Source organism: Prionailurus bengalensis, chromosome D1, assembly GCF_016509475.1.
Source record: "Prionailurus bengalensis isolate Pbe53 chromosome D1, Fcat_Pben_1.1_paternal_pri, whole genome shotgun sequence".
Classification (NCBI taxonomy): domain Eukaryota; kingdom Metazoa; phylum Chordata; class Mammalia; order Carnivora; family Felidae; genus Prionailurus; species Prionailurus bengalensis.
Genome location: NC_057346.1, coordinates 53,655,918 through 53,681,621, shown reverse-complemented (window position 1 = coordinate 53,681,621; position 25,704 = coordinate 53,655,918). Strand labels below are relative to the sequence as shown.

Genomic DNA, 25,704 nt, shown 5'->3' with positions numbered 1-25,704 from the left:
ATATCACAGTTCCCAGTAGGGTGCTCAGGCAAGTGATAATATCAGTTGAAAGAGTGGATACTCCTTCACCACAGCAATTATCTTATTGCAATGCAATTGCAGGCTGCTTATCTCTCCCTCCAGACCATGAACTTCATAAGGGCAGGGACCATGTCTTATTTGTCTCTGAAACTCCAGGATGCAGGACAGGGCCTGATGCATAGTAGACATTCATTTAATGTTGGTTGAGTACGTGAATGAGCTCAGGTTACGATGCTACCATATGGCTTTGTTAAGAGGTATGTAAAAGCTCGTCCCAGTCTGTAACATGCTCCATAAATGCAAGAGGTCTAATCCCTGTACTTGAGGATTTTCTGGTTGTTCTTTTCTAGTCCTTGCTGGTTTATCTCTCAGAGCGCCTGGAGGAGGCTTCATTCCTCTGGGGTCTGGATCAACCCTGTTTCCTATGATGGGAAGCTCTTTCTCCCACTGAAGCTGTGGCGCTTTGGGCTCTCGTGTGCCCCTGCCCCATGCAAACACTGGCGAGTTTTAGCCCTGGGAGGGCAGGCTGAAGGATGGTAAACAGGATACACAAGGGTTGCGCTTCACGTGAGGCAAGAGACGAACCTTGTTTTATAACCTATTCTTGTATGTGTGCCCTCTCCCCACATTTGTCAAGGACACACGGTTCCTTTGCTGCCCAGATGCTCAACAGCTGTTTGAGGGCTTTGGCTAAGACCCTGCATTCCTGACAGGGGAATGACTTCATGGTGCAGCTCCTGTCCCCTTCTCTTCTAACTACGTGAAGTTATTGTTGGCCATTGGAATTGTGTCTACAGGCAAAGTAAAGGAGAAGGCTGGGGAGTGATGCAGATAATTTAGGCTGACATCTCTTTCCTATGAAGAGCAAATATTATCGCACTTCTTCTTGCCTGAAGACAAGGATGCTTGGTGCCCTTCAGTGCTTTGCTCTGCCTTTGCCCAGGATGATTTCTCTGAACAGAAAGCCCCTTCCTTTCCAGGAAACACCTTCCAGGTGAATGTTTCTCTGCTCCCACACCGACCAATAGAGGACTCTGTAACAGTATCCCACTGTTCCACTAGCACTTCACCTTGGACTTTTCTCCCCCATCTGAATTCCTGGAGCACAGGGACAGGACTCTGTCATCTCTGTGCCTGGCCTGGGACCTGGCCCCACAAGAGGAACTCTGGATATTTATGGAACACAGGAATTAATGGACTCCCTAAGTTTCAGATTGATTAAGGGACATTTTGACCCTGCAAGTTCTCAAGAGGAGAACTTGAACCTGCTGTCTCTGCTTATCTGCCAAGGCCCAATCCTATGAGCTCCTTGTTGACAACTATTCCACAAGGCCCTGACTGGCACATAGGCCTGACCACCTCCTGGATGCAGGCAGCAGGGAGATGGACTGAAAACTGGTTCAGACAAAGACCAGTGGTCTGAAATAGCCCTTTCCAAACTGCTGTAGCCAACTGAAAGCAAATGAACCAGAATAATCACAATAAACCCCCACATGGCCTTTTAATCTGTATGGTGCTCTGAGATTGTAGAATCACACTAAGTAGAAAATTCCCAGAGGTTGGGATGCTGAGTTTCTGGCCTGCTGATTTCCTAATCCGTGCTGTACATTAGAAAGTCCCTTAGTATAAATGCAAAAACACATTTGGATTAGGCCAGCTGTTAGGTCATCGTTAGAAAGAAAGGGTCGACTGTTTCCTTTTTTTTTTTTTTTCATTTCTCTGTTTTTAATCTCTCCTACTAACCCCCTGAGATTAGGAGAATTAGGAAGAATCAACCTATCTTCCAGGAGAGAAAGTAGGGCACATCGTGATTATATTTATCCAAGGTAACACAACAGAAAGACAAAGGCTAATTCTAGACTAATTTAAGGGCTGGAATGGTCCTCATGATCCAACTGCCTTATTTTATAAATAGGGAGTGTGAGGCCCAGAGAAATCAAGTAACCTGCTTAGGGATACACAGAGGTCAAAGACAAATGGAGATTGTCCTGTCTCTTCTGTCTCAGCTAAGAAATGTTCCACAAGACGAGGCCACTCCTCTTTAGGGGCTTGACTGTGTAGCACTTGGGAAAAAAAAACCTATTAACTAAGACCAACTCTATTATAAACCCACGGGAACACAGGATGTGGGGCAAGGTGACTCAGTGAGGGGATTACCAGAATGAGGGGAGAAGGGGCGTCAACCAAAGGCAACTCAAGCTCCCTCCCCTGGAGAGGCGTCCTTTCTGCCACTTTTTGTAACACAAAACTGGATGGCCTCTTCTTGTCCGTTTCCAGTGAGGGGGACTTCATGACTTTGCCAGGTAAATCATCCCACTACTGAGTTGCTAGAAAATTCTTTCTTCCATATGCCTTCTCCCCTGCACTTGCTGTCAGATGGCAATTAATTTTATTTACATTAGTTCATTTAAATTAATTAAGATGGAACAAGTGGAGATACGTACTTATTCCTTAGACCACATGTGCAGTTTTCTGCCTGCCCTGCAGGCCTCCTTGACTGGACAGCTGGTATGCCAGGGGTCTGTGGCCTCGATAATGCCCACCCGCCACCCCGTGGCCCCACCCCGACCCCCCACTGGAGCTGCATGGGGCCCCTGGGTGCCGGAGCCTTACCTCCATCGTTGTCTTTGCTATCACCACAGGCGGTTTCCATGGATGTGTCACAGCCCGCTCCTCTCCAGCCCAGCTGGCAGACACAGTGCCACCCGTTGAGGTCCAAGGTACATCTGCCGTTGCCATTGCATAACCCAGGGCAACCCTCTGCAAGGCAAAGCACGCAGAATCGAGGTCTGATCATCCGCAGCCACCTGCAGTCACACACACTCACGCTCTTCCTGCCTGCTTGGAAAATGCTCTCACATCCTTCAGTATATCGATGCCCCTGGCACCCGGGGAAGATGGATCGCTAGGCACTGCCACTTTGCTGAGAGGGCCACTGAGATGCAGAGGCGAAAGGACTTGCTAGGGCCACACGGTTAGGAAGTTGGAAAGTGCTGGGGGTAGGTCTGAAAGTCACGCCTTCGGCATCTGAAATCCTCCCTTTCAAAAGTGATCAGGATTCCCAAGGGTGGGTCAGTGGATATGAGCCTGTCAGAATGTGAGTGGTGGAAACTTTTGCCTGATCCTTGCTCCATGTTCACTCCTGTGTATCTTCCCGGTTTCTGGGGGGCTGTTTGGAATGAAGCGATCATCCCCCCCAGTATACTCCTCATGTTCCCTCAGCACTGCTGGGTCTCATTCTAAAAGGGCTATGCTTTTTTCAGCACTGGTTACTGGGTCAATCGTATTGGACCCTAGGCTTCTCATTTACTTTGTCCTGTTTTCTCCTAAGCTGTCTTTGCTTTGAGGAAGAGTCCTTAGGTCTCTTGCTTCCCATCTTATCTATAGCCCCTAAGAAGAGGGTTCGGCATGCATAAAAGCCCCGGAGACTGCCATGAAGACAGACTAACTAGGGCCGTCTGTGTTTGCAAATGCAGGTACAGGCAAGCTGCCCTTCCCTAATGTAGTTCATCTGTACATCTGTGTGCCTGTCTGTCATTTATTAAGCACCTTCTCTGGGCCAGCCCTGGAGGTATAGAGATGAATAAGACCTAGTTCTTATTCTTGAGGAGCATGCAGCCTATCAAAGGAGACAGATTTGTATAAGCAAAATATTTCACTGCTACGTGCCCTCGGGGAGATGTACAAAATATGGTGGGAACCTGATACAGGAGTGACCATCTGTCTGGGAGAACCTCGGGTGATTTCATCAAGAAGGGTCAGGCAATGTTTAGACTCTGCCTCGGTTCTGCTTTGCCCAACAAATAAGGTGGGGAGTTATTATTACTTGTCAGGTAGATTTACAGGTTTTTTATTACCACCTTTTGAAACCCTTCTGAGTTTGGGGCTCAGGAGTCTATGTCTGAGAATCTGCTAAGTTACACGGTTCACTTCAGCTTCTATTTTGCCACTTGGTTTTCATTCAAGTCCTCATTTTAACATCCGCTAGCTCCTTTCTCAGAGCAGCTATCAAAAAACAGCTTTCGCTGGCATGCCTTCTGCGTTTTCTCTCTACCCCTGCTCGGTCTCAGGGAAAGGTATGGACGCGAAAGTCATCTATAAAACTTAATTCATTATTATGAGCAGCAGACTGCTACGAATATGGCTACCGACTGAATTTTGCCAGGGAGTAACTGAAAATTGGCCCATTATTCTTAAATGGGACAAATGTGAATGTAGCTGTTCAGTAAAAGACGTAGGCCAAGGTACGGACTCACTGAGTGAACCATCAATTAGAATATAAAACTTTAGTGTTTCAAGGACCTTTGGTAGTTGCCTTTTATTGCAAAGTAAAAGAAAGGAGCACGTTCCTTTGTATTTGAGATGTTCAAACAGCAACCAGTCCATCTGGCCACGGTGTTTGTCATTCAAAGGAAGGAACATTTATTGACCATGCACTCCAAGCCTAGCAGGATCCTTCCAGAAGTTTAGAAGCAGTGCTGTGGTCTTTGCACAGCAGAAGCCTGTTGGGAAAGGTGGGAAGCCACCAGCATGGTCACCCCAAAAGTGATCGAGAAAGCAGTCGTAAAGGCGCAGGAGCAGTGCTGTGCATGCAGGTGATTACCCAGCCATCTTGACCTGACCAGCTGCCCTTCCTGGCCAAAACCATTGCAGACTCCCTCTTTCCCCAGTCAGTCCCATTTAAATGTTTATCCATCCAGCTGGGATTGCCTTTCAATTGAGCCTCATTTGTATTCGAAATCAGTCTTGGAGGAAGGACGTAGAGTCCAATTGTTAAGAATGGTAGTGGACCGCTTTCTCTTGCTCCAAGATGTAGCCTCCTGTGAGATGCAAAGAACACCTCTGGTGCGAGAGCACGGACCTGGAAGCCCTATCAGTCTGGTTCCGTCACTCAGTGGCTTTTATGACCCAAGCACCTTATTTAATTTCTTTGAGCCTCAGCCTACTTATAAAATGGGGCTCTTCATGGGATTAAATAAGATAGTGTATGCATGAAGCACAGAGTCTGACATACAGCTTGAACACAATATCTGAGTCTTCTACTGACTTTTTTCACCTTCTATTTTGAGTAAAGGGCACACAGTATCATAAGTCGTACCCATAATCATACACAGGGCCCACAGAAAGGCAACACAGAAACCTGAGGCACTTGTCTAGATCAGAGTCAGACAACTTTTTCCGTAAAGGTTCAGATAATAAATATTTTAGGCTTGGGAGCCACATGGTCTCTGTGGCAATTAATCAAGCCTGCTATTGTAGCTGGAAAGCAGCCCGATATAACTTATAAATGAACGGCTGTGTTCTGATAGAGCTTTATTGCCGAACACAGGTGATGGGCCAGATGTGGCCTGTGTGCTGTAGTTTGCCAACGCCTGGTTTAGAGGCTTCAGGATGGTAATACGACGACAGTTGCCGTCTGCTGAGGGTCTACCGTGGCTAGCCGCTCTGCTAGACACTTCACACATACTATTTTAAAATAACTTTTTTGTTATTTTTTCGGATCCTGGTTTTCTAAGGCAGTTACAATTTCACACCATTTGATCCTAAATTTTAAATTAAAACCATGTGCTGTCACATGGTGTGGACTTTGGGACTGGGCAGACTTCAGTACAAATCCCCATACCACCTTTTTACTTACTACCCATGTGATGACTGGCAAATTATTTAACTCTCCAGGCCTCAGTATTCTCATCTGTAAAATGGAGGTAAGGCCTAATTCAAAGAGTTGGTGAGAAGATTAACGAGATAATGTACGTCAATTATTTGGCACAGTTATGGGTAACATAAGCAGGCATTCAATAAATGAGAGCTGCTATTATGATTATTGAATTGATTAGCTTTAACATTGTAATAACTTCACTAAGAAATTCACAAACCAGAAATAATCCTTTGCCAGTCCCCACTGTCTCAGTTTTGGGTCAAGAGCTATGGTCCTCATAAATACGAATCTTGCCAAAGAGAGTTGAGACAAGGCCAGCAATGTGGTCACGGGAGTCAACATGCATCTCCCTGGGAGGCAGTGAGATGGGTTCAAGGCCACGAGTCCCAGCCTGGCAGGCCCACCACTTCATGCTTTCCTGGTGCTCTGTCCTCCCTGGAAGCCAGCGTCCCAAGTATACGTAAATTATTCATTTTGCAATTAATGCTTATTCCCTCCATTGGACTATAACCACCATAAGGCAACTTTGGACCTATTCCCTTGCCTTGCACGCAGCACATACTTGATGGGTATTTGTTGAAATGAATCAATGAGGAAGACAGGAGACCTAAGTTCTGGTAACTGCTGCCTAACTTGTGGGATCTTTGGAAAGTTACTCTTCCTCTTTTGGCTTCAATTTTCTTATCTGTAAAATGAACGTTCAGATGAGATGACGTGTTAGGTCCTTCTGGTGCAGCTGACCCAACAGAGAGGGTCAAAGCAACTTCAATTTTGATGATATTGTTCTCAATTCAAACAAACTTTTCTCAGCACCCACTGGATGCCAGGCAGGTGTGTGTTAATTCTGGGGCATAGAGAGATTCAATGTATCATCCTCTGCCCTCGATTATGTTATATTCTATTTACCTATACCTTACTTTGTTCCAGGAAGGATTTAAAATGGGTCTCGTAATCTCAAACGATACTCCTCAAAGTGAATTTTGTACAATGCTAGTACTATGAAGTCCTCAAAAACAAGCTTCTGTGGTCAAATTTGGAAACTATTTTATCCTAGTTCTTATTCCATAAAGTCACATGGAATATTAATATATTAAAGGCTCTGAGAAGTCTTACAATAAAGAAACTTGCTTATTTTTCAGAACATTCTCCAGTTTGACCTCAGAACATTTCCCCCCATAACCACTTACAATAACGTGAACCATTCCATTCCAAAAACCCCTCTTTGGGAACCCCTGCTCTAGTGAGCTCCTCTTAGCACACGATGCTCAGCGCACACGTTCGGTGCTGCTTGGAGACTGCCTTGGAGGGGCAGGTGTTCTTGGGGAGGGTCAGCTCTACACGTGAAATCACAGGAATGCTTTAAATACAGTTAGTTTCTTCAAATGCACCAAGATCTACCCTCAGGGTCTGCACTGTCCTATCAGTCTCAGGGTTTCAGAGGGACTTTGAGTACCTGGGGGTTAAATGAGGTTTGCTCTCAGTCAGCAGTTTGCTTCTGGAGTAATCACACCCCCATTAGCCAGCATGAGGAAGCCTCCTCGGGGGTGACATGCTGACTTTCTTAAAGCAATATGCCTCCTTACCCACCACCAATGCTCATTAATTCCACCAGCTCTGAAACTCATCAATAATTCAGGGAACCCAACTGACATTAACAATCCCCTCTGGAAGGACTCACATCAGGCATTTGCTAGAGCCAAAATAATGTAATTTTAAGGTTTAGAGAAGGGCTAAGCTTTTCAAAAGAAAAGATGCCCTTTAAATGACAAGGGACCACTTTATCTTCAGCCCTTCTGCTGAAGCCGATGAAGAAGTCCCCCTTGAAGCTAGCATCAGGTATGACAAGAAGACTTTCAGAATCCTTGAAGGTAGTTTTTAGTTATGTGGCAAAGGGGCTATGTAATATCCCTATCATGTATTAAAATGTCCCGTTTCTTTCTGGTTCTCTTTCTGGTCCTCTTGTCCTTTTTCATCCCCACAGTCACTTCACTTCCCTAGATAAGGTCATCATCATCTCCCACCTAGATGATGGCAATAGTCTCCTAATTGGTCTGTTCTGTTTGCCCCCAAAGATTCCCCCTCAATTCTTTTTCCTCAATATGGCCAGATGGATCCTTCCAAATCACAAGTGTCATCACGTCATTATCCTGCTTTTAAAAACCCGTAGTAGCTTTCTCCTATGCTTCTGCTGAAGTTCACAACGTTGGTCTATAAGGTGCTGCCTAAATTGGGGGGTCTCATTGATAAGTGGCCCCCGGAATTCACCTGTCATAACCCTCATCACACGTCAATGGAATTATTTGTTTTATTAGTGTCTTCCCTGCCAGACTGCTGGCAATACAGAAGTAGGAAGCATTTCTGTTGTATGGTATCCACATTTCCTGGCACTTAGGAGGATTCAACATATTCGTTAAGTGCATGTTGTATTTTTAGTCTCTACCAACCCAACTGGAAAACAAAGCGCAAAAGCCAGCTTATCTCTGAACTGCATGGTACTCTAACAAGTCCTGAGTTTGTGCTGTACGGGTCTCTAAATTCTTTTTTGTTTTTTCAGGATTGGTACCCAATGTACGAGAAAGTCAGCAGGATGGTGGCCTGGCTCAAACCTAGATTTTGGTAGAGAACATCTGTCCTTTAAAGCAAGTTATGATTTATTGGCTTAATCCAAATAAAGGTCTGATGATATTTTCTGAACTAAAGATCGGAACGGGTGGTTTCAGAGAGGATATACATCACTTCCTGGAGAGGCTTCCAGTTTGGAAGACATAGTTTGGAGGAAGAATCCTGGAAACTATGGGACATTCTTGGTGAAAGGGGACAGAAGATAGAATGCTGGAAATATGGATCAGGTCAGGAAATTCAAAGTCCTGGCTCCGCCACTCACTAGAAATGTGACCCAGAGTGGGCCTCTCAACTTCCCCAACTTCAATGTCCTTTTCCAATAAAATGAGAGTAGTTACATCTGCTCCCTTACAAAAACCCAAAGGGCTTGCTTAAGACTAGATGGGTATGAAAAAAAATTGACATAGTAGGGAAAGTTCTACCAAATAGATGGTTAACATTATGAAATTTAATCTATGCTGAGGACTCCTCTGATAATGATTATGTGTGAAATAAATTCCTGTTTTAAAGAAGCTCACAGATACGACTCTCTCTTGCTGGAATGATTGTATTCTCTGTTGAAGACCAGCACATGAAATGCAAGGGACTTTGCTTCTCAACACCAGGCATGCATCTCATGGGCCCCAGTAACACCTTGGCTGTATTTCGCAAAGATGTTCCAGTTGGAAAGTATTCAGTCATTTATGTTTCCCCCAAACCCTTTCCATAAGTTTTTAAATAGCAGTTTCTATCTCTTATTATAAGCCAATTTAGCTGTTTTCTTTACAACTTCAAAAATTAGTCTGGCTAATGAAGTCCTCCAAATTAAGGGTGAGAATAAGAATATAATGATAAAATAGCATAGCTAACATCTACTGAGCATCATCCCTGCCCGTGTGCTAAGCACTTTACATTCATTATTTGGCTCAATCCCCATGCCCACCCTAGGGGGGGTAGATCCTGTTATCAAGTTTATCTTAGAAGGACTCTCAAGTGCAGGGAGGTTAAGTAACTTGCCCAAGGTCACTCAGTTCATTAACTGCTGGACTTGGCGTTCAGGCTCAGGCAGTCTGACAGTGAAGTATTTGTCATTAACCACTGAGCACGTATTCTGTGCCGGGTGATGTGTCACGACTTCGGGACAACAAGACGAATATGGCGTGGTATTTCTCCTCAGGGGGCTCGGAGCCTTTTTTAGGTACACACATACCTAATCTTTCTCAGACACATTCTTAGAGTAATAAGGCCTATTTGGAAAATTAGGCACTACCTAATTAATTAAGATGTTTAAAATGGAATGACTTTGCCTGTAGGGAACACTCCTCAAAGATAAGACTTACCAAACTTGGGGCTTCTCTGAAAAGGGGAAAAAAAAACCCAAACAAACAGACCATCCACTCCCTGAGGTCAGGGGTCTGTTTCCCCAATTCTCCAGAGCCTATCACAGTATCTAACACGTAGCGCTAGCACCAGTGGGTGCTTCGCATGCAGCTGTTGGATGAGTCAACACGACAACAGCAATGTCATGTAGTTGTTAAGATTCCTTAGCTTGCTCTGGGGCCCCTTCTTTTCTCAGGCCACCCACCCTGGTCCTCAGCATCTTAATTCTGATGGACCAGGGTCTGTGTAAGGGATGGGTAGGGTGACGTAAGATGGGGCAGAAAGAGTGAGTGGCGTATGTGTGTACGGGGAGGGAAGGAGGACAGCACAATGGTGATGTCACAAACAGACTGAGCGCTTTAAGGGGAAGGATGACACTCCAGGTATATCAACCACCGTGTGACCAAAAACCCACCCTCTGGGTAGTGGATGCTGTGACAAAGCTGGGGATGTGGCAGCATCTCGACACCATGCTTTATGGGGTGTATATACATTTCTTATATACACATTTCTTCTTTTATGCTCATACACAAACACACACACGAAGACAATAGGAAAATAGAGGAAGGAAGACCATACCTTTAACTACCCTATCCAGATAGTGCGCTTGGGAAATAAAAGACAGGACATTTAAGGTAGGATCAAGTAAGTGCAATACTGCCTGCCACATAACCATGCCGGGTGCTAAGGAGACACAGGGGATGCACCCCACGTTTGGGACAGACCCGCCATGGTGGCGAAAATAAAACCAAAGACAAGATGACATGAGAGAGGAGGAGGGAGAGCAAGCACATTCTCCAGAAAGGGCCAAAAGGAACTTCAATACAGTCTACGACCCAGGAGTTTGGAATTGCGATCATATATAAGAAGACACAGGGACGGGGAAAACAGGAGAAAAAGGAGGATGGAGAGCTGCAAAAGTGGCCATGCTCCTGCTCTGTCAGGTTTGTTCCACTTTATGGAAAACTAGAACTTGCCCTCTGTCCACCCGGAGCAGCACCCAACCTCCCTTTGAGGGAAGCAGCTGCATGAGAACAAGGGCACCCTGTCTGGGCAGAGGGGCTCCCAGGGAGCTGGAACTTAGAGCTATGCAAAACTGGAACCATCTTTCATACGGGCTGGGGAAGTGGGTTGAGTCTTTGGTCAAATATACCACTAGATTATCTGTTTGCCATTCTGGAATTTTCCACAGACATATGTGCCCACATAGAATGCAGAATGCCTGGTGTCCCAAGTAAGATGCATTTCTCCTTTGTGCATCTTACACAGAATGTAAGGTGCAGGTTGATGGATGCCACTGTGAAAGACAAGAAAAAGAAAAGAAAACCTGACCACTTCTCAGTGCTCATTACCTCAAAACATAGAATGATGTTGGCTTTGTTTTCCAATGGAGGGGTTGCATCCAAGCATTGGCTTACCTGGGCTGCAGTCATAGCCCTTAGGGGAGCTTCCTTTCCACCCCTCTCGTGACAGCTCCCCTACGTGCACCCCCACAATGGCCAGACCAATGGCCCTCTCCTGAAGGGCCTGATGCTCTCTGTCAGGCTGGCCTCCACCCTCAGCTTGATTTCACACACGAATCTAAAGCACAGAAGTAGGACTGGACTGCATGGTGGGGCCTTATCTGGAAGCCCTGGGGTTCTAGAAACTGTTGGAACATTCTTACCCCCCTCATGAAAAAATATAAATTTTATTTTTTCAGTCCTCTGACAAGGATAGACACCGTTGCTGTTCATCAATATATATTTGCCTCAAAAGACTGGTGGATGAGAGGCTACGTTTGGACTTTAGGTATCCATACGGTCTCTGTTTCAAGACGAAATATGCTTCCGGAAGGCTGCATAGCCAAGTGGAAAATTGGGAAGAGGAGGTTTTAACTGGGCCTGCATGCTTCCCCTTCATGCTTACAGATGCCACGGAGTCCGTGAGATCACAAGATACAAGAAAGGAAAGTGGAGGAGAATGGCTTATTAAGGCAAGAGTGAATAAATAAAGCTGTGAAAGGCTGAGCAATGAAAAGTAGGGCCAGCCCACAGGTAGCGCGGCCCGGGAAGCATCTCTGGTGAAGGTGAAGGCTTTCTTGATTCTCGGTTCAATCTGTCACGCTTGTTTTAGTCAAGCTCATTCATCTAGATTTTCAAAGCGATCTAAAATTTCTCAGATGTCACCTCCCACAATATGTCATCACATACAGCATCTGCGGGACCTCCTGGCTCAGGTGGTGTGCTTAGCTTTCAGATCTGTGGAGTTTCACAGAGCGTCATGAGCATAGACTGCTGTCATAACTGAACCCAGCTATAGAAGCAGTGGAGTTTCTCTCGCAGGGTTGGAAGGGAGCCACCATCAGCGGGATCCAGGTGGCCACACCATCATGCAGCATCCTCTTTGAGGGAGTTCTCTCACAAGAAAAACCTTGCTCATCTCCAAACTTAAGGGTGATATCCTGGCTGTGGTGACGAGTACAGATTACCTCTACTCTGTCGGCTTAATCTTCCCAAGCCTAAGGGCTGACTTCAGAGAACTCTCTTCTAATGCCATTTCTTTCATCATCATTATTATTATTATTATTATTATTATTATTATTATTATTGCCATTTCACTTTTAGGAACAATTTAGTAATAATGATCTCTTTTAAAAGTCAATATGTTTCTAATATCTTTAAAAAATGCTTACTAATTTCCCAGGACACAGAGTGGGGGGGAAGGAGGGAAGGAGCAGGAACAACAGGCAGTGGAAATGACTGAGGCAGACTCAGGTTGCAATCGATGCTGTGGGTTTCAGAAGACAAAAGTGGGCATTCGATACCTCAAATTCCAGCTCCACAAGCCACTCTGTCCTTTCATACCCAGTGATCTTGAGCCACACCGTGCATACAAAAGCTGATAATGGCCAGTCAGTACCAAATCCCAAAGTTTTCTGGGAACAGAGTAGAGCTTCCTTGTCTCTGGCTATTAAAAATGGAAAGGATAGCTGGGATCTCTGAAGTCCAATGCCATTTATTTATAAAAGCGATATGCAGGATGGGGCGCCTGGGTGGCGCAGTCGGTTAAGCGTCCGACTTCAGCCAGGTCACGATCTCGCGGTCCGTGAGTTCGAGCCCTGTGTCAGGCTCTGGGCTGATGGCTCGGAGCCTGGAGCCTGTTTCCGATTCTGTGTCTCCCTCTCTCTCTGGCCCTCCCCCGTTCATGCTCTGTCTCTCTCTGTCCCCAAAATAAATAAAAAACGTTGAAAAAAAAAATAAAAGCGATATGCAGGAGTCCATACTGTCGTTCACGCTTCTATTGTTTGAAAATCTTGGTACATTTGCCCTGGAACGTAGTCACTTAAGAATCCATCACGATTTTCAAACAGTAACTTTCAGAAAAGAAGGTACAAAGTCCATGAGTTTGCACTGCGCGTGGTGGATTCAGGACTTCACCAAATTCCTTCAATTTTCTCTTCAGGAGAAATGTTTCTTATGCTCTGTCTCTATTCCTGTCACTCTGCAAGAAACTAGAGATAGTGGTGGCATAATGCTATTCATGCTATTCATGATTCATGATATTCTGAGCCTTTGGCATGAGTCTGTGAGGGCTTAGATACCTTTAGCACTTCTATGGCCTCCAACATGCAAACCTCTTTCCTTGACTCGCTTGTACCAACATAAGTTTCCAAAAGTTTCTCTTAGGGTAATCCCAAGAAGCCTCAGGGGCCCCCTGTCAAAGGCTGTGGAGAACATGGCATGAGGCTTTTCATTCTTATTCTCCGGGAGCCCCTGCTGACTCTAACAGTTGTACTGCTGATACACATCAGGCCAGATTAAACAAGGGTCATTATAGCAGGTGATGGTTAGGGTGGTTATGATCGTGTGACCTTCTTTAGATGTTTGACAAACCACTGAAGAGATGTTCTTGTTAGGATCTTGGATACATTAATTCCCTTCTCTCTTTGGATGAAGGGTCAATGAGTAAGTGGCCAGTGGCACCAACCCGAGAGGGAAGCACAAAGCCCATTAAACCTCCTTCCATTTCCTACCTCTACCACCTGGGGGCTAAAATCCCCCAGAACCATTGACTAACCAAGTTCTTGCTCTGATAACTTGGGGTAGAGGCCTGTCCATTTTCTCTTGTCCTTGCCAGCATGTGTCCTCTCAGGTCACGGGTGCTGTTGTGAGAGAGTGCTTTCAAGGACAAGCACAGGGTTGTCATACAAGCACTGACACTTTGCGGGTCTCTTATAAGCTCTCAGTTAAGGAATGTCTGATTACAAACAAGAAACCTGAGAGCTATCAGCCAACAGTGGACAAAGAACTCCAGAAGATTTTGTGGCCTTTCTTTATAATTTCTCTTCATCGTGAAGTCTGGCTTTGCTCACTGGAGTAATTGCATCATCCGAGTATTATTTTGATCTTTACTCCCAGAGGAGGATTTGTTTAAGAATCCAGATTTATATGATTGGACAGCTCTCCTGAAGCCTAGTAAATAATTCTGTGTATCTGGCATCTTGAACAATCACAGCTTTGGGGTCAAGGTTGGAATTTTACAAATGTAATCAGAAGCTAGCATTTCCCACATGTGTTTTGAGACTTTAAAGACAAGGGGGCACTGAAGTGAATAAAACAACTATCATAAAAGTGACCAAAAATGTTAGTACTGGTTTCAAAGAAATAGGAAAAAATTAGACACCTTCTCAAATTTAACTATGATTTTTAGCTTTCTCTACAGAATTGGGAGGTCAAGGCCCGGACTTGAGACCCATGAAATTCCTGGAAGAGACATCACAAAATAGGTTTTATGGCTCTGGGTTGACCACGTACTTGAGAAATAGGGCCGCATCAGTTCATCTTACCTTAACTTCTGGATTAGGAAAACTGGGTTTCATCTATGCAAGTGGGGGCGTTATTGACGAGTGAGAGTGAAAAAGAAAAATCTCTTCTTACTTGGGGGATATATTTAGGATTGGGGTAACTCAGTTTTGGGATGCTGGGTGTGCAGGTCTGTGGGCAGTAGAGGAGGAGGCTGTAACGCCATTCCTCCAGAGGCCTTCTCGGGCACCCCCATTCTGTGATCCCCAGAGGGAGAAAATGAAGCCCCCAGTGGCCATGTGGTCTGCCCATGGGACTTTCGCCAAGATGCAGAGAGACAGACAGTTCCTAAGAGAAGGAATTTGGATTCAATGTGAAATAGTCTTGCTTGTTGACAAAAACATGGTCATTAAAGAGAATGCCATTGTCCATTTCCCTTTTGCTCTCAAAACCAAGCTCTTTTGAGAAAAATTAAGTAGTTCCATAAAAGAAAAGATGGACCAAAGCCTCCGCACAGAGATAAATTCCTATTATAATAATCTGCCCCAGGAAATGTCACTGGGGTGAAGAGATCCTTCTGCCGGGGACTTGACCATAAGGAGCCCAGACTTGTCTTACTGTTTAATGCCAGCTGGCAGGTAATCAAATCATTCTTTCCTGTTTACGGAGGGCAGTGGTGTGTAAATAAACAGTCCCTCTGCTCTTGCTTCTACTGTATGGAGGTCTCTGAATCAGTGTTGTGGATCCCAGCTTTTTCTCTGGGATGGGACATCACTAAGCTCCAGCACACGAGCTAGCTGTGCTATAGTGACCTACTGTATAGTAATGAAATCTGATAACAAGAGAACATCTAACACTTTGGATTTCTAACTCTTCACATCAACAGTTTTTGTCTTTTCTTAAATGATCCTGAAACGGCGTGAAGTTCCCTGGAAACAGAAGGAAGCCCTTCTTGTCACCATCAATGATCAGAAAGGGGTCTTTCCTCATTTCTATTCCAAAAGGAAAACGAAGGCACCGCTGCTGTTTCCCTCATTTGCATCTCCTACCCTCCTTCCCTTACACTGGACAAGGTTACTGAAGGGTTCCTTCAGCGCTAGGGTGTTGGGTTTTCACTGGGGATGCAGCTGGCCACAGACAGAGACCCACAGAGAGCAAAGCTGCCATGCAGGGAGATTAGACAGAGACACACGAAATGCTCACCACAAAATGAAAGGTAACAGAATTCTGAGCCAACGTCCTTTCATCTGAGCCACTATGACTTAGTCCATTACTTCTTCAATGTCCTGTGACATTTTTCTGGTATTTAAGACTGTCGGCCTCCCTCTTGAATCATGCGCATTTACCTGGAAGCGTTTCTTATCTGGAGGAGAAAAAGCATCTGCAATCCCAGAGAGGAGCTGGCTCTTAAAGAGTGACAATGGGTACTTGGGTGTGCAGGGGAGGAGAGGGCAGGTGGGAGTGGGGTGGGATGGTTTGACTTTCTGGCATCAAAACAAATGGGAAATTCTTCAGGCCAGGCTGATGTACATCTATAAGACACTAGACACAGCACAGCCTGCCCACCAGCCCTGTCATGAATCATCTGTGATTGAGCTGAGGGAGAACTTCCTGAAATCCCTCATCATCGTTTGACTAAGATGAGATGCTCTTATCTTACGAAAGTCTGACATCCATAAACTTGTTGGAACTTGGTATGGTGAATTGAGGACTCTGTAAGCAAGTGATAGAAAACAGAATGCGTTCTCTCTGGGCTCTGATTTTGGTTTTAAGAGGGACGGGCCCCCTTCTGGGCTGGCAGACTGAAAGAGCAACCTGTCCCCAGTCATGGTGAAAGTGAGGGTGTAGGGAAAGTGGGGTTTAAGGAAGAGGGCCCCGTGGGTGACTAGGGCCACTTCTCATCAAGGGACATCCAGGACCCTTGTAAGGTAGGATGACATTGATATGAGGAAGCCACCCAGAAGTGTGCAGTCTCTGCTAGGGACAAAGCACCGTGCACTGTGGCACCCTCTGCTAGGGACAAAGCAGGAAGGGCTGCCGTCGGCTCCAGGATGGCTCTGTTAAGAGTACGGGGTAGGCAAACCAGGTCTGCAACTCATAATGAGAAGGCACAGCCTCTGGGAAGGAGGTGAGCCAGATGCCTCCGTAGCAAATTTGGGCTTTGCCTTGAAGACTGCACAGCAAGCAGCTGGTGAGGAGCCTGGGCACCAAGGCTCAGAAAACCAAGCCTCAAGTTCCAGTTCTACTTCTTAAAAGCTAAGTGACCTTAAGCCTCAGGTCCCTGAAAAGGAAGAAATAATATGTGTGTCTTCACAGGGTGACCGTTGGGAGCAGGAGTATGAAATAATGCAGTTAGAACCCTCAGCACATGCTCGGCACACTGTAAATAATCAAAAATTGGAAGCCATTCTTATTAATAAGTGCAAGGAATCCCACAGCCATTTACAAACAGAGTGATGCTGTGGGGGTGGGGAATGATGAATACAGACTAATTTCAGATCACAAAACAAAAGGAATGGAGCCCAAGGAAAATGAGAGCAGTGGCTCCATTTGCTCCAAATTTCTTTGTCCCCCAAAAGATCTGGGGCTTGTCTCCCAGGTTCTGTAAGACCCAAGAGGTGACTTTCAGAGTCAGAGAGACACCCGGAATCCTGCCTTCCAAAGCCATGTGCTCACCATCTGATCACAGACCCCCCCTTTTGAAAAAAATGGAAGGGGAAGAAGTTAAAACACACACACAAACCAGTTGATTCAATAAAGAGCTTTTGGTGAGTGCTCTTTCCAGGATAACAAACCAAGCAAAACGTCTGGCTGTGTTTAAAATCAACAAAAGCAGCAGGAAAGGCAGGAAGAAGGGAGGGGAGTGATGAGCTTGTGCCGAGAGCTGCCAACGGTGCTGCTTCAGCAGGAGCCATGGGAGGAGCCCCAGGAGAGGACAGAGGAGACCAATGCAGACTGGATGGAAGCAAGGACAGGGGAGGCAGGGACGGAGCCAGGCCCAATGGGAGGCAGAAGTGGTGCTGGGGCCCGTGGGAAGCTTTCCCCAGGATTCCAGGCCTCTCTCAGAGCTCTGGCCTAGGTGGCCAGGGGGTGTGGGGGCCTCAGAGCTAAGCCCAAGCACTCCCAACCAGATCATGAATTTGATAATAACGGCCACACTTACTGAGCACTGTACCATGGGCCAGCCTGTGCTATGCTCTTTATATGCAGTATGATCCCCATTTTATAGGTGAGCAAACTGACGCTCCAAGAGGCACTGGGACAGCCCACAGCTAGCTGCCAAGTGGTAGTAGTCATGTGCCTTATTCCTGACCCCCAGCTTCTTAATACAGAGCCCTACCGCGTCAGGCCCAGGAAGGGTAAATAGCAAGGCACGCGAACCAGCTAACAGACATCTGGGAAATGCAGACTGGGAGGGAAAAGGTTAAAGATGGCCAGTTGTGAGCTTAAGTCCAACTGATGCTGGGAAAGGCCAACCATAATGTCGCCAGATGAAAGGACGTTTTGCCCAGCTCCCACATGCGGACAGAGGCACTGTGCCACCCGAAGCAGGTCCCACAGCAGGTCCCGGGCCTGGGCCCGCCATACCGATGGTGCAGTGTTCGCCGTTCCAGCCGGGGCTGCACTCGCACTTGCCGTCGCGGCACGTCCCGTGCTCCGCACAGCGCGGGTGGCAGGCCCGCTGGTCGCAGGCCGCCCCCATCCAGCCTTCCTCGCAGCGGCAGGTGCCCCCCACGCAGACTCCGTGGCCGCCACAGTCGGCAGCACAGATCTCTGTGGGGAGGGGGGGGGAGGGGGGGAGGGGGGGGGAGAGGGGGGAGGAGGGAGGAAGAGGGGGGAGGAGGGGGGAAGGGGAGGAGGGGGAGGGGGGAGGAGGGGGGAGGAGGGGGGAGGGGGGTGCAGGGGAAGGGGGGTGCAGGGGAAGGGGGGAGAGCGGAAGGGGAGGGAGGGGAGAAAAACAAAACACATTTTGAGCCAGTCATTGTTGGGAACAAGGGTCACACTTGGCTACCCACCTCGTCTCCTGTGTGGCTCGGGAGTCGAATCTCCCTGAACAGTGTGACCCTCAGATGAGAACAATTCTCCGGGCAAAAGCCTGTCCTGACCCGTTTCCCTACCAAAATAGGGCGGATTGGAGGGCTCTGCTCTGTTTGCTTTCCCCTATTGCCAGCCTGTCCCTGCTCTTGCGCTTGCCACCTCCAATGGGGACGGGCCTTCCAAACAGATGTGAGGAAAAGTCAAATTTAATTAAAAACTGGTTATGTGTGAAAACAAAGTGAGGACGAGTCCCCCATCGCCAAGTGAAGTGCTCGTGGATCTGGCTTGGGCACGTGCAGGGGGCCTGGGGTCTGCATTTCATTCTGGCCTTGACTGCGATCGAGGTGGGGTGAAAGGGAGGCCAGTGCCCCGCACCCCGGCGTGTTTTCTAGGGGGTGGCTCTGTGCTTCTGCCACCTGTGCTCCATGCTCCACCCACTGCCCTGTCACTCCCACTCCAAGCACCACCTCAGTGGCCCTTCTGATCCAAAGCAAAGAGTTGGGGGACCATCTCACAGCCAGAGAGGGGTTGCCCAGCCCTTCGCAAAAGGCCTGTGAGTCGGCACGAAACACACACGGCCCGATTCACAAGCCGCTTCGGCTGGGGGCCAGTGGCAGCCTCACAGTAACACAGGCAGAGGTTGTGAAGTCTCGGAAACAGGTTTTAGGAAACTGGTTGAGCAGCTGTGGCCACTGATGCTCTCTGCCAGCACTGTGACGGAGACCCTGCCTGGAGTCTGGACCTCGAGGCCCCACGGTCTTCAAATGAAAATCCCAACGCTTTTATTCTTTTTCCAACTAAATTAACTGGCACTGTGTCACGCTGCATTTGCCCACAACAGCTTGGAATCTTCCAAGCTGTATTCTGGTTTAGAAGCTACTAAGAGTCTAGCTATTTTTGAAAAAGGAGCTAAATCAAAATTAGATCGCAGAGGCTTAGACCTTTCATATCAACCTACAATGCAATGGCTACAATGTTTAAGAACTAAATACAAGGGGCACATGGGTGGTTTAATCAGTTAAGCGTGTCAATTTCGGCTCAGGTCACGATTGTGTGGTCTGTGAGTTTCAGCCTCGCGTCGGGCTCTGTGCTGACAGCTCGGAGCCTGGAGCCTGCTTCAGACTCTGTCTCTCTCTCTCTCTCTCTCTGCCCCTCCCCTGCTTGGGTTCTGTCTCTCTCTGCCTCTCAAAAAGTAAATAAGCATTATATATACACACACACACACACACACACACACACGTATATGTGTATGTGTGTGTGTGTATATATATATATGTAAACATATATACATAAATAAATAAATAAATAAATAAGACTTAGAATCAGATGGGATTCCAAATATATGTTCTGCCAGTTATGTGACCTCAGGCTACCTATTCCATTGCTGAATTTCGCTTTCTTCTTCTGTAAAATGGGGGTGGTGACAGCATCCCTTCGGAGGGTGCCTGATATACAGTATGTATCAATAAATTCACACTGACCATTCATTCTTCAGATAGTACTGCATGCATCCCTACTATGCGCTGAAGACTGTGGCTGTGTCAGGAATACGGAGAAAAACTAGACATAATCTCCATCCTCTGGGAGATCACAATCCAGACAAAGCACAAACTGATGTTGGAATCCAAAGGGTATCCAAATAATCTACAGCTGTTACTGCTGCACCTTCTTGCTTATACACAGTAAATAAAAAAACCATGAATTTTAGGATCAGATAGATTTGGGGTCCACTCTTGTTTTGTCACTTATTGGCTGGGTGATCTGCAGGTTGCAGGTTATGAAATTCATTGAGCCTCGCTTTCTATGTCTGTGACACAGGCATAAAAAAATTCCCATTTCACCATCTCACAGGGGTGGTGTTAGATCAAATGAGGTAATGTGTGGGAGAGCCATTTTTGGCTTAATAACTAACACTTATATCAGGTTTTAGAGTTTACAAAGCACTCTTCATATGCAATTTCTCATTTAACCTCGACAACAATGCTGTCAGAACACCCAGCTACTATCTTTCTTAGAGGTGAGGCTACTGAGACCCAGACAGTATGAGCGAATTCTACAAGGTCATGCGGTTCTCCTGGTGCTTCTTCCTCGTTTGGACAATTCTCAGGGCAATATGCAAGACAGACATTTTAAGATTAAGGAAACTGATCAGCAAAGAGGCAGGCTCTCCTCTGCAGGAACCTCCTGGTTCTTCCAGCGGGTCTGTCTCCTTTCCTGGCCCTGTTGCTTATCTTTTGTTACATCCAAGTCAGCCCCTGGATATATGTGAAATGAAATGAGATCCCCTCTGCAGAATTTCCCAGACACTCAGTCTCACTTTTGTCATCTGGAGACTGCTGGGCTGCCCATCCAAATGCAGCATTTCCTCACCATTTTACACCAGACATGCTCTCCTGGCATGAAGCTGAAGTTGCCTGGTGGTTGGGCCCCTCTCCATCAGCCTTTTACAAGCTGGGTTGTGGGCTCTTACACGTCTTAATGCAAGGGACCTGAACAGGGTGACCTTGATGTTTATGGGATGCTAACTGATGGGAACACAGCCTGTCAGTGTTCAGGTTCTCCTCTGCAGATGGCCTCTCCGCCTGCGTGGGAGACTCACTGACTCCTGATGGGAGCAGAAACCAGAGATGCTACTTTATCATTTGGTCTCAAGTTGTAGGTCCTGTTGTGATTTTTCTTATGTTTCTCTCTCTCTCTCTTTTTTTTTTTTTGTCCTTTATATAAAAGGAACTGCTTTCGTTTTCCTTCTTGATTTTTGCTTTGACATGAAAACAGATATAACTTCCCAGAGTGGTTGCTGGAAACCAAATAGGATGGCACTGAAGAATGTGCTTTGACAGCTCATCTATCCTTTATGTGATGTAAGTGGGATTCTGTGAAATGTGGGTCATGGCTCCTCTCCAATCCCAGTTTCCTTGCTTGTAAGCCAGGGATGACACTAACCACTGGACAGGGGTGGTGTAGGAACTGCTTTCACTTGTCTCCTCTCTCGTGTGCCCACTACGTGCCAATCCTACAGCAATGGGATCTGATGGTGACCATGCCAGGCATGGTTCTTTCCTGACCTCAAGGAGTTGACATTCCAGCATGGCAGACAGACATAACTGATATCAGTTACACGAGTTCACATGTGCAGAAGTAAAACTTCTAGCATAGCGTCTGGCACGTAGTCAGGGTATAATAAATTGTGCTCACACGTACTTTTGTGAGAAAGAAAATGATGTGTAGTAGCATATGCACTGGACTGACGTCAGAGCATCGGATGTGAATTCTGACTCTGTGACATATCCAATACAAGTGAGCATTTGATAAGTTCCTGTTGACCTTCACCTGATACACATCAGAGCTTTCTGGCTGATAGCTGGAGGGGCTGGGATCTGAGAGGAATCCTTTGAAGTACTATGGAGAACACAATCCGTAGGGTAGACTTGGGCTCCGATTCTGACTCCCCAGCTTCCTTGGGTCCTTGTAGAGTCCTCAGAGAATTATTTAATCTGGGTCACACTTCTGCACTCCCCAAATGAGGAGAGTAATAATGGTCCCCCACTGGTTGAGTGGTGATAATGGAAGAAAAGGGTGCATGTGGAAGGCCCTGGGTAAGCTGTGCTATGAACACAACTCATTGCTGAGGACTGAAGACCTCTTGTGTCATCAGAGCTGTACTTCTTGAAGAGGAGCATCTTCTTGAAGAGCAAAATATTAGCTTTGTAGTGATTAGCCTCAAAATTAAGGTATGCTTTGTCTAGTTACCTCGCATGGCACCATTGACCAATACCATTGAAACCCAGGAAGAAGCCGTTTGTATTTACAGCCTTGGCTTCCTCTTGAAATCACATGAAAATCCCAAGCTGTCTTACAATTTTGATTCTAAGCCTGTAAAGTTCTTGACTGAAGCATACAGGATCTTGGAGATGAACCAGGCCAGGCCCAAGAACACATTAGCTCTTCTCTGAGGGAAAGCCATGCCTATAGCTCTTCCCTTCTGCACCTCTGCCTTGCCTCACCCCTGTACATGCCTGTCTTTTCTCCAGACCAACAGCTCACCTAATGGCAGGCTTTAGCTTTTTCTCATCTTGGTCCCCCCGCAGCAAGCACCAGGCATGGCACAACATGAGATTTCAACAAATATTTGTTGAAAAAACAGATGAATAAAGAAACCCCCCAAAACCCCAAAAAACAAAACTTCACGGAAGAGGTGTTAAATTACTTGGGCTTGACTCTGTCTCAGGGTCATATTGTACAAGAGTTATTTAGTTAGATATATTTGCACAGGGGCTCAGTCCCCTTTGTGCCTAACTTTCTTAGAAACTCAGCTGCAATCTCTGACTGAGAACTCTGTAATCTTAAAGGGCCTCAGTCCTTACACTCTCAGGCACACCTTTCTTCCTACTGCTTCCCTTGTCATACCCATTCTCCTTCCATGACGTGGAAGTGAGTAGGCACATGAGGAAGAAGTGAAAAGAGTAGGGAAAGATAGCAGGTTTGGCTATTGGTTAATTGTGCCCCAAAGTGTATACATAAGGGAAAAAGCTGCTCCAGGCTCCTCTCATTAAATGTTAATCCCTATACGAGCCTGGATGAAGCCTGGGACCTAGCACAGCTATGTTTTAATTTGTCTGGACTTATTTTACAATCCTGTTCATTAAAATAGCTGGTACGGGAAGCTGTGGCGTTCCCCTAAAGGGACAGACTTACATATATTTTTCTCATAAAATTTCTGCGACTTGGAAAGATGCTCAAAATTGCCACAAGTGAGGAATGCAAGGGTCGCCGCCCAAGGATCTGTGGGCTTTCCTGCTGAGCAAGGAACAGAGGCAGGTGAAACAGAGTCTTGGCCCCATGTGACCTCCTGGAAAGTCCTTTAATAAGTCCGTATTTAGCACTAAAAGGGATAATAGGGAAAATTGTTCTATTTTGCTTAGGCCTTGAGGTTCTTAGAATGCCCTTAAGAAATTTTAATAGAGGGTTAAATAATTTTAAATGATTCCTGCTAGGATTTTCTGTTTTATCACTAGCTCTTCGGAATTAGTGCACAGCTCAGGAATTTCTCTGAAATTCTGGTACACGTTAAGTCTAAGCCACGCTATTGAAGCAGAAATAAGGAGAAAATGTAGAAGCCTTGCTGGTGGCCCACAAATAATATCTCATTAAATCCTCACAATGGCCCTGCAATGGTATTTTCATTACTGTATCATAGCTGGGGAAACAGCTTGGAGGGATTAAGTGACTGGCTCAAAGGTAACTTAGCTAGAATGACAGGTGGCTATGATTAACACAGCTCTTTGGCCTGTGACTTGTGTGACCAAGTTGAGGTGAAACCTCAGTTGTAACGTGACACATTTCAATGACTGTTAGTTACATATTAGATCATTACCCCAGCTAGAATACAGGATCTCTGAGATCAGTCAGAGAGGTGAGGGTCCTTCCTCACCCTGACCCAGTGTTTACTATATTAAGTACTTTTCCTTTTGTTTGTCTGTTTATCTGTTTGTTCACCTTCCATATGCCCATCTGTCCATCCATCTATACAATCCACCCAATCATCTAATCATCTATCCAGTCACTAGGCCGTCAGCCTGTCTGTCCATTCATCCATCCATCCATCCATCCATCCATCTGTCCATCCATCCATCTATCCATCCATCTATCCATCTATACGTCCGCCCATCCATCATCCATCCATCCATCCATCCATCCATCCATCCATCCAGCTATCATCCATGCATCCAGCCATCCAATTGTGTGACTTGGACAAGTCACTTCACCTTTCTGTGCCTCAGCTTTCTCTTCTGCAAAATAGGGTTTATACACTAATATCTCAGGTTCATCTGTGAGGCTTAAATGGACACCTTACAATGTGCCTAGTATCATACACATCTTTTATAGAGTAAACACTGTACGGCAACTATATCATGTTTATGTGCTAGAAAGATCCAGGAGAAGGGAGAGCTTAATGATTCTGGGGAGAGCAAGGGGATGATGTGAACAACCGAGGCACCTCTGAGCAGCTAGAGAGGACTAGATTTGGAGCATAATCTGAGGGACAGCCCTTTGAGGGCACCTCATCTTCTGGGGAGGGATATGTAGGCCAGGACCTGTTTAAGGGACAGGCCAGGATAATGGTAAAGCACTTTACCAATGGCTTCAATGTTCTCAGTGAGGTCGGAATCTCTGCTGACGGATAGAGGTGGACATTTAAAGAGCCCTTTTGGGGAACAAGAGCAATAACTCCCAAAGTATAAGAAGGATGCAGCTGGAAGGGCCCAGGAGAGGCTAAAGATCATGAGCATGAGGTGGTTTGGCTTCCAGTGCTCAGAAGCAGGCTGTAAGCTGAGGGATGGTGAGTGGCTGGGGTGGGCCTGGGTTTTGCAAGGTGGATATGGACAGAGGTAGAGACAAGGGAGCTGTGAGTGATGAAGGAGAACAGCTGGAGGTGAAGGACCATGGGACTAGGGGAAAATGATGGCGAAGGAGGGTGTTGGAGCTGGGCAGGAAGTGGCCTGCTTCTGACCAGGGCATTTCCCTCAGGTGGGTTTAGGGGTAAGAGAGAAAACAAGGAGAAAAACTTAGAGGACCAGTTTTTGTGATGAGAGCGTAAGAAGACACTTCAGAGATGCTTTAGCCATTCTGTAGACAGGAAAATGAAGGGCCAGAAGAGAGGAGTGCCTTGTCTGTCGTCCCATAGGGACATGCGTGTCAGTGTTTGAGCAAGAACTTAATGGCTGACTTAGGAAATAGTCACATAAGGGGCCAGCTAGACAAATGGCTGAAGCGGGGCCTTACCACACACTGTGTCCCCTCCTCTGTGCCTCTGTACAAGCTGTTTCCGTGGTCTGGGTTCCCCTTTTACCTCAATCTTCAAATGTTCAACTCTACATTGGCTTTGAGTTCTGGCTCCTCCTCTTTGAAGCCTCCTTCTAGTGTTCCATCTGGCAAGAGTTTCACCTCCTGCCTTCCCAAAGCACTTGACACGAACCTTTCTTTATCAGGGTAATTAGTCTGTCTTGCCTCCAGAGCCCTCCCGTCACCAGATTGATCTCTACATTCCCCAGTGAGTCTTACACAGGAAATGTATCTTCTGACTGCGTCAAGGTTCTACCATTTTGCACAGAACAGAGGCTGGGATTCACAGAAGCGAGTATAAGGGCCTCCTCTGCTACTTCCCAGCTATGGGAAACAAATGTAGCACCCCTCTGAGCCTTCTCTTTGTCATTTAGAAAA

General features: G+C 46.4%; 1 protein-coding gene across 8 annotated transcripts in view; it reads right to left on the bottom strand.

The window, feature by feature from the left end:
- Positions 1-25,704, bottom strand: part of TENM4 (teneurin transmembrane protein 4) — a 748,341-nt gene that overhangs the window by 106,908 nt on the left and 615,729 nt on the right. For 6 of the 8 annotated variants that reach the window (XM_043580116.1, XM_043580115.1, XM_043580112.1 and 3 more), the window contains 3 exons: positions 18,034-18,219; positions 10,241-10,267; positions 2,635-2,781 (listed from right to left, as the gene is read on the bottom strand). In XM_043580116.1, coding sequence (XP_043436051.1) covers positions 2,635-2,781; positions 10,241-10,267; positions 18,034-18,219 — 360 coding nt within the window. The remainder of the gene's footprint in view (positions 1-2,634; positions 2,782-10,240; positions 10,268-18,033; positions 18,220-25,704) is intronic. The other 2 variants (XM_043580117.1, XM_043580114.1) reach the window with 1 other exon arrangement.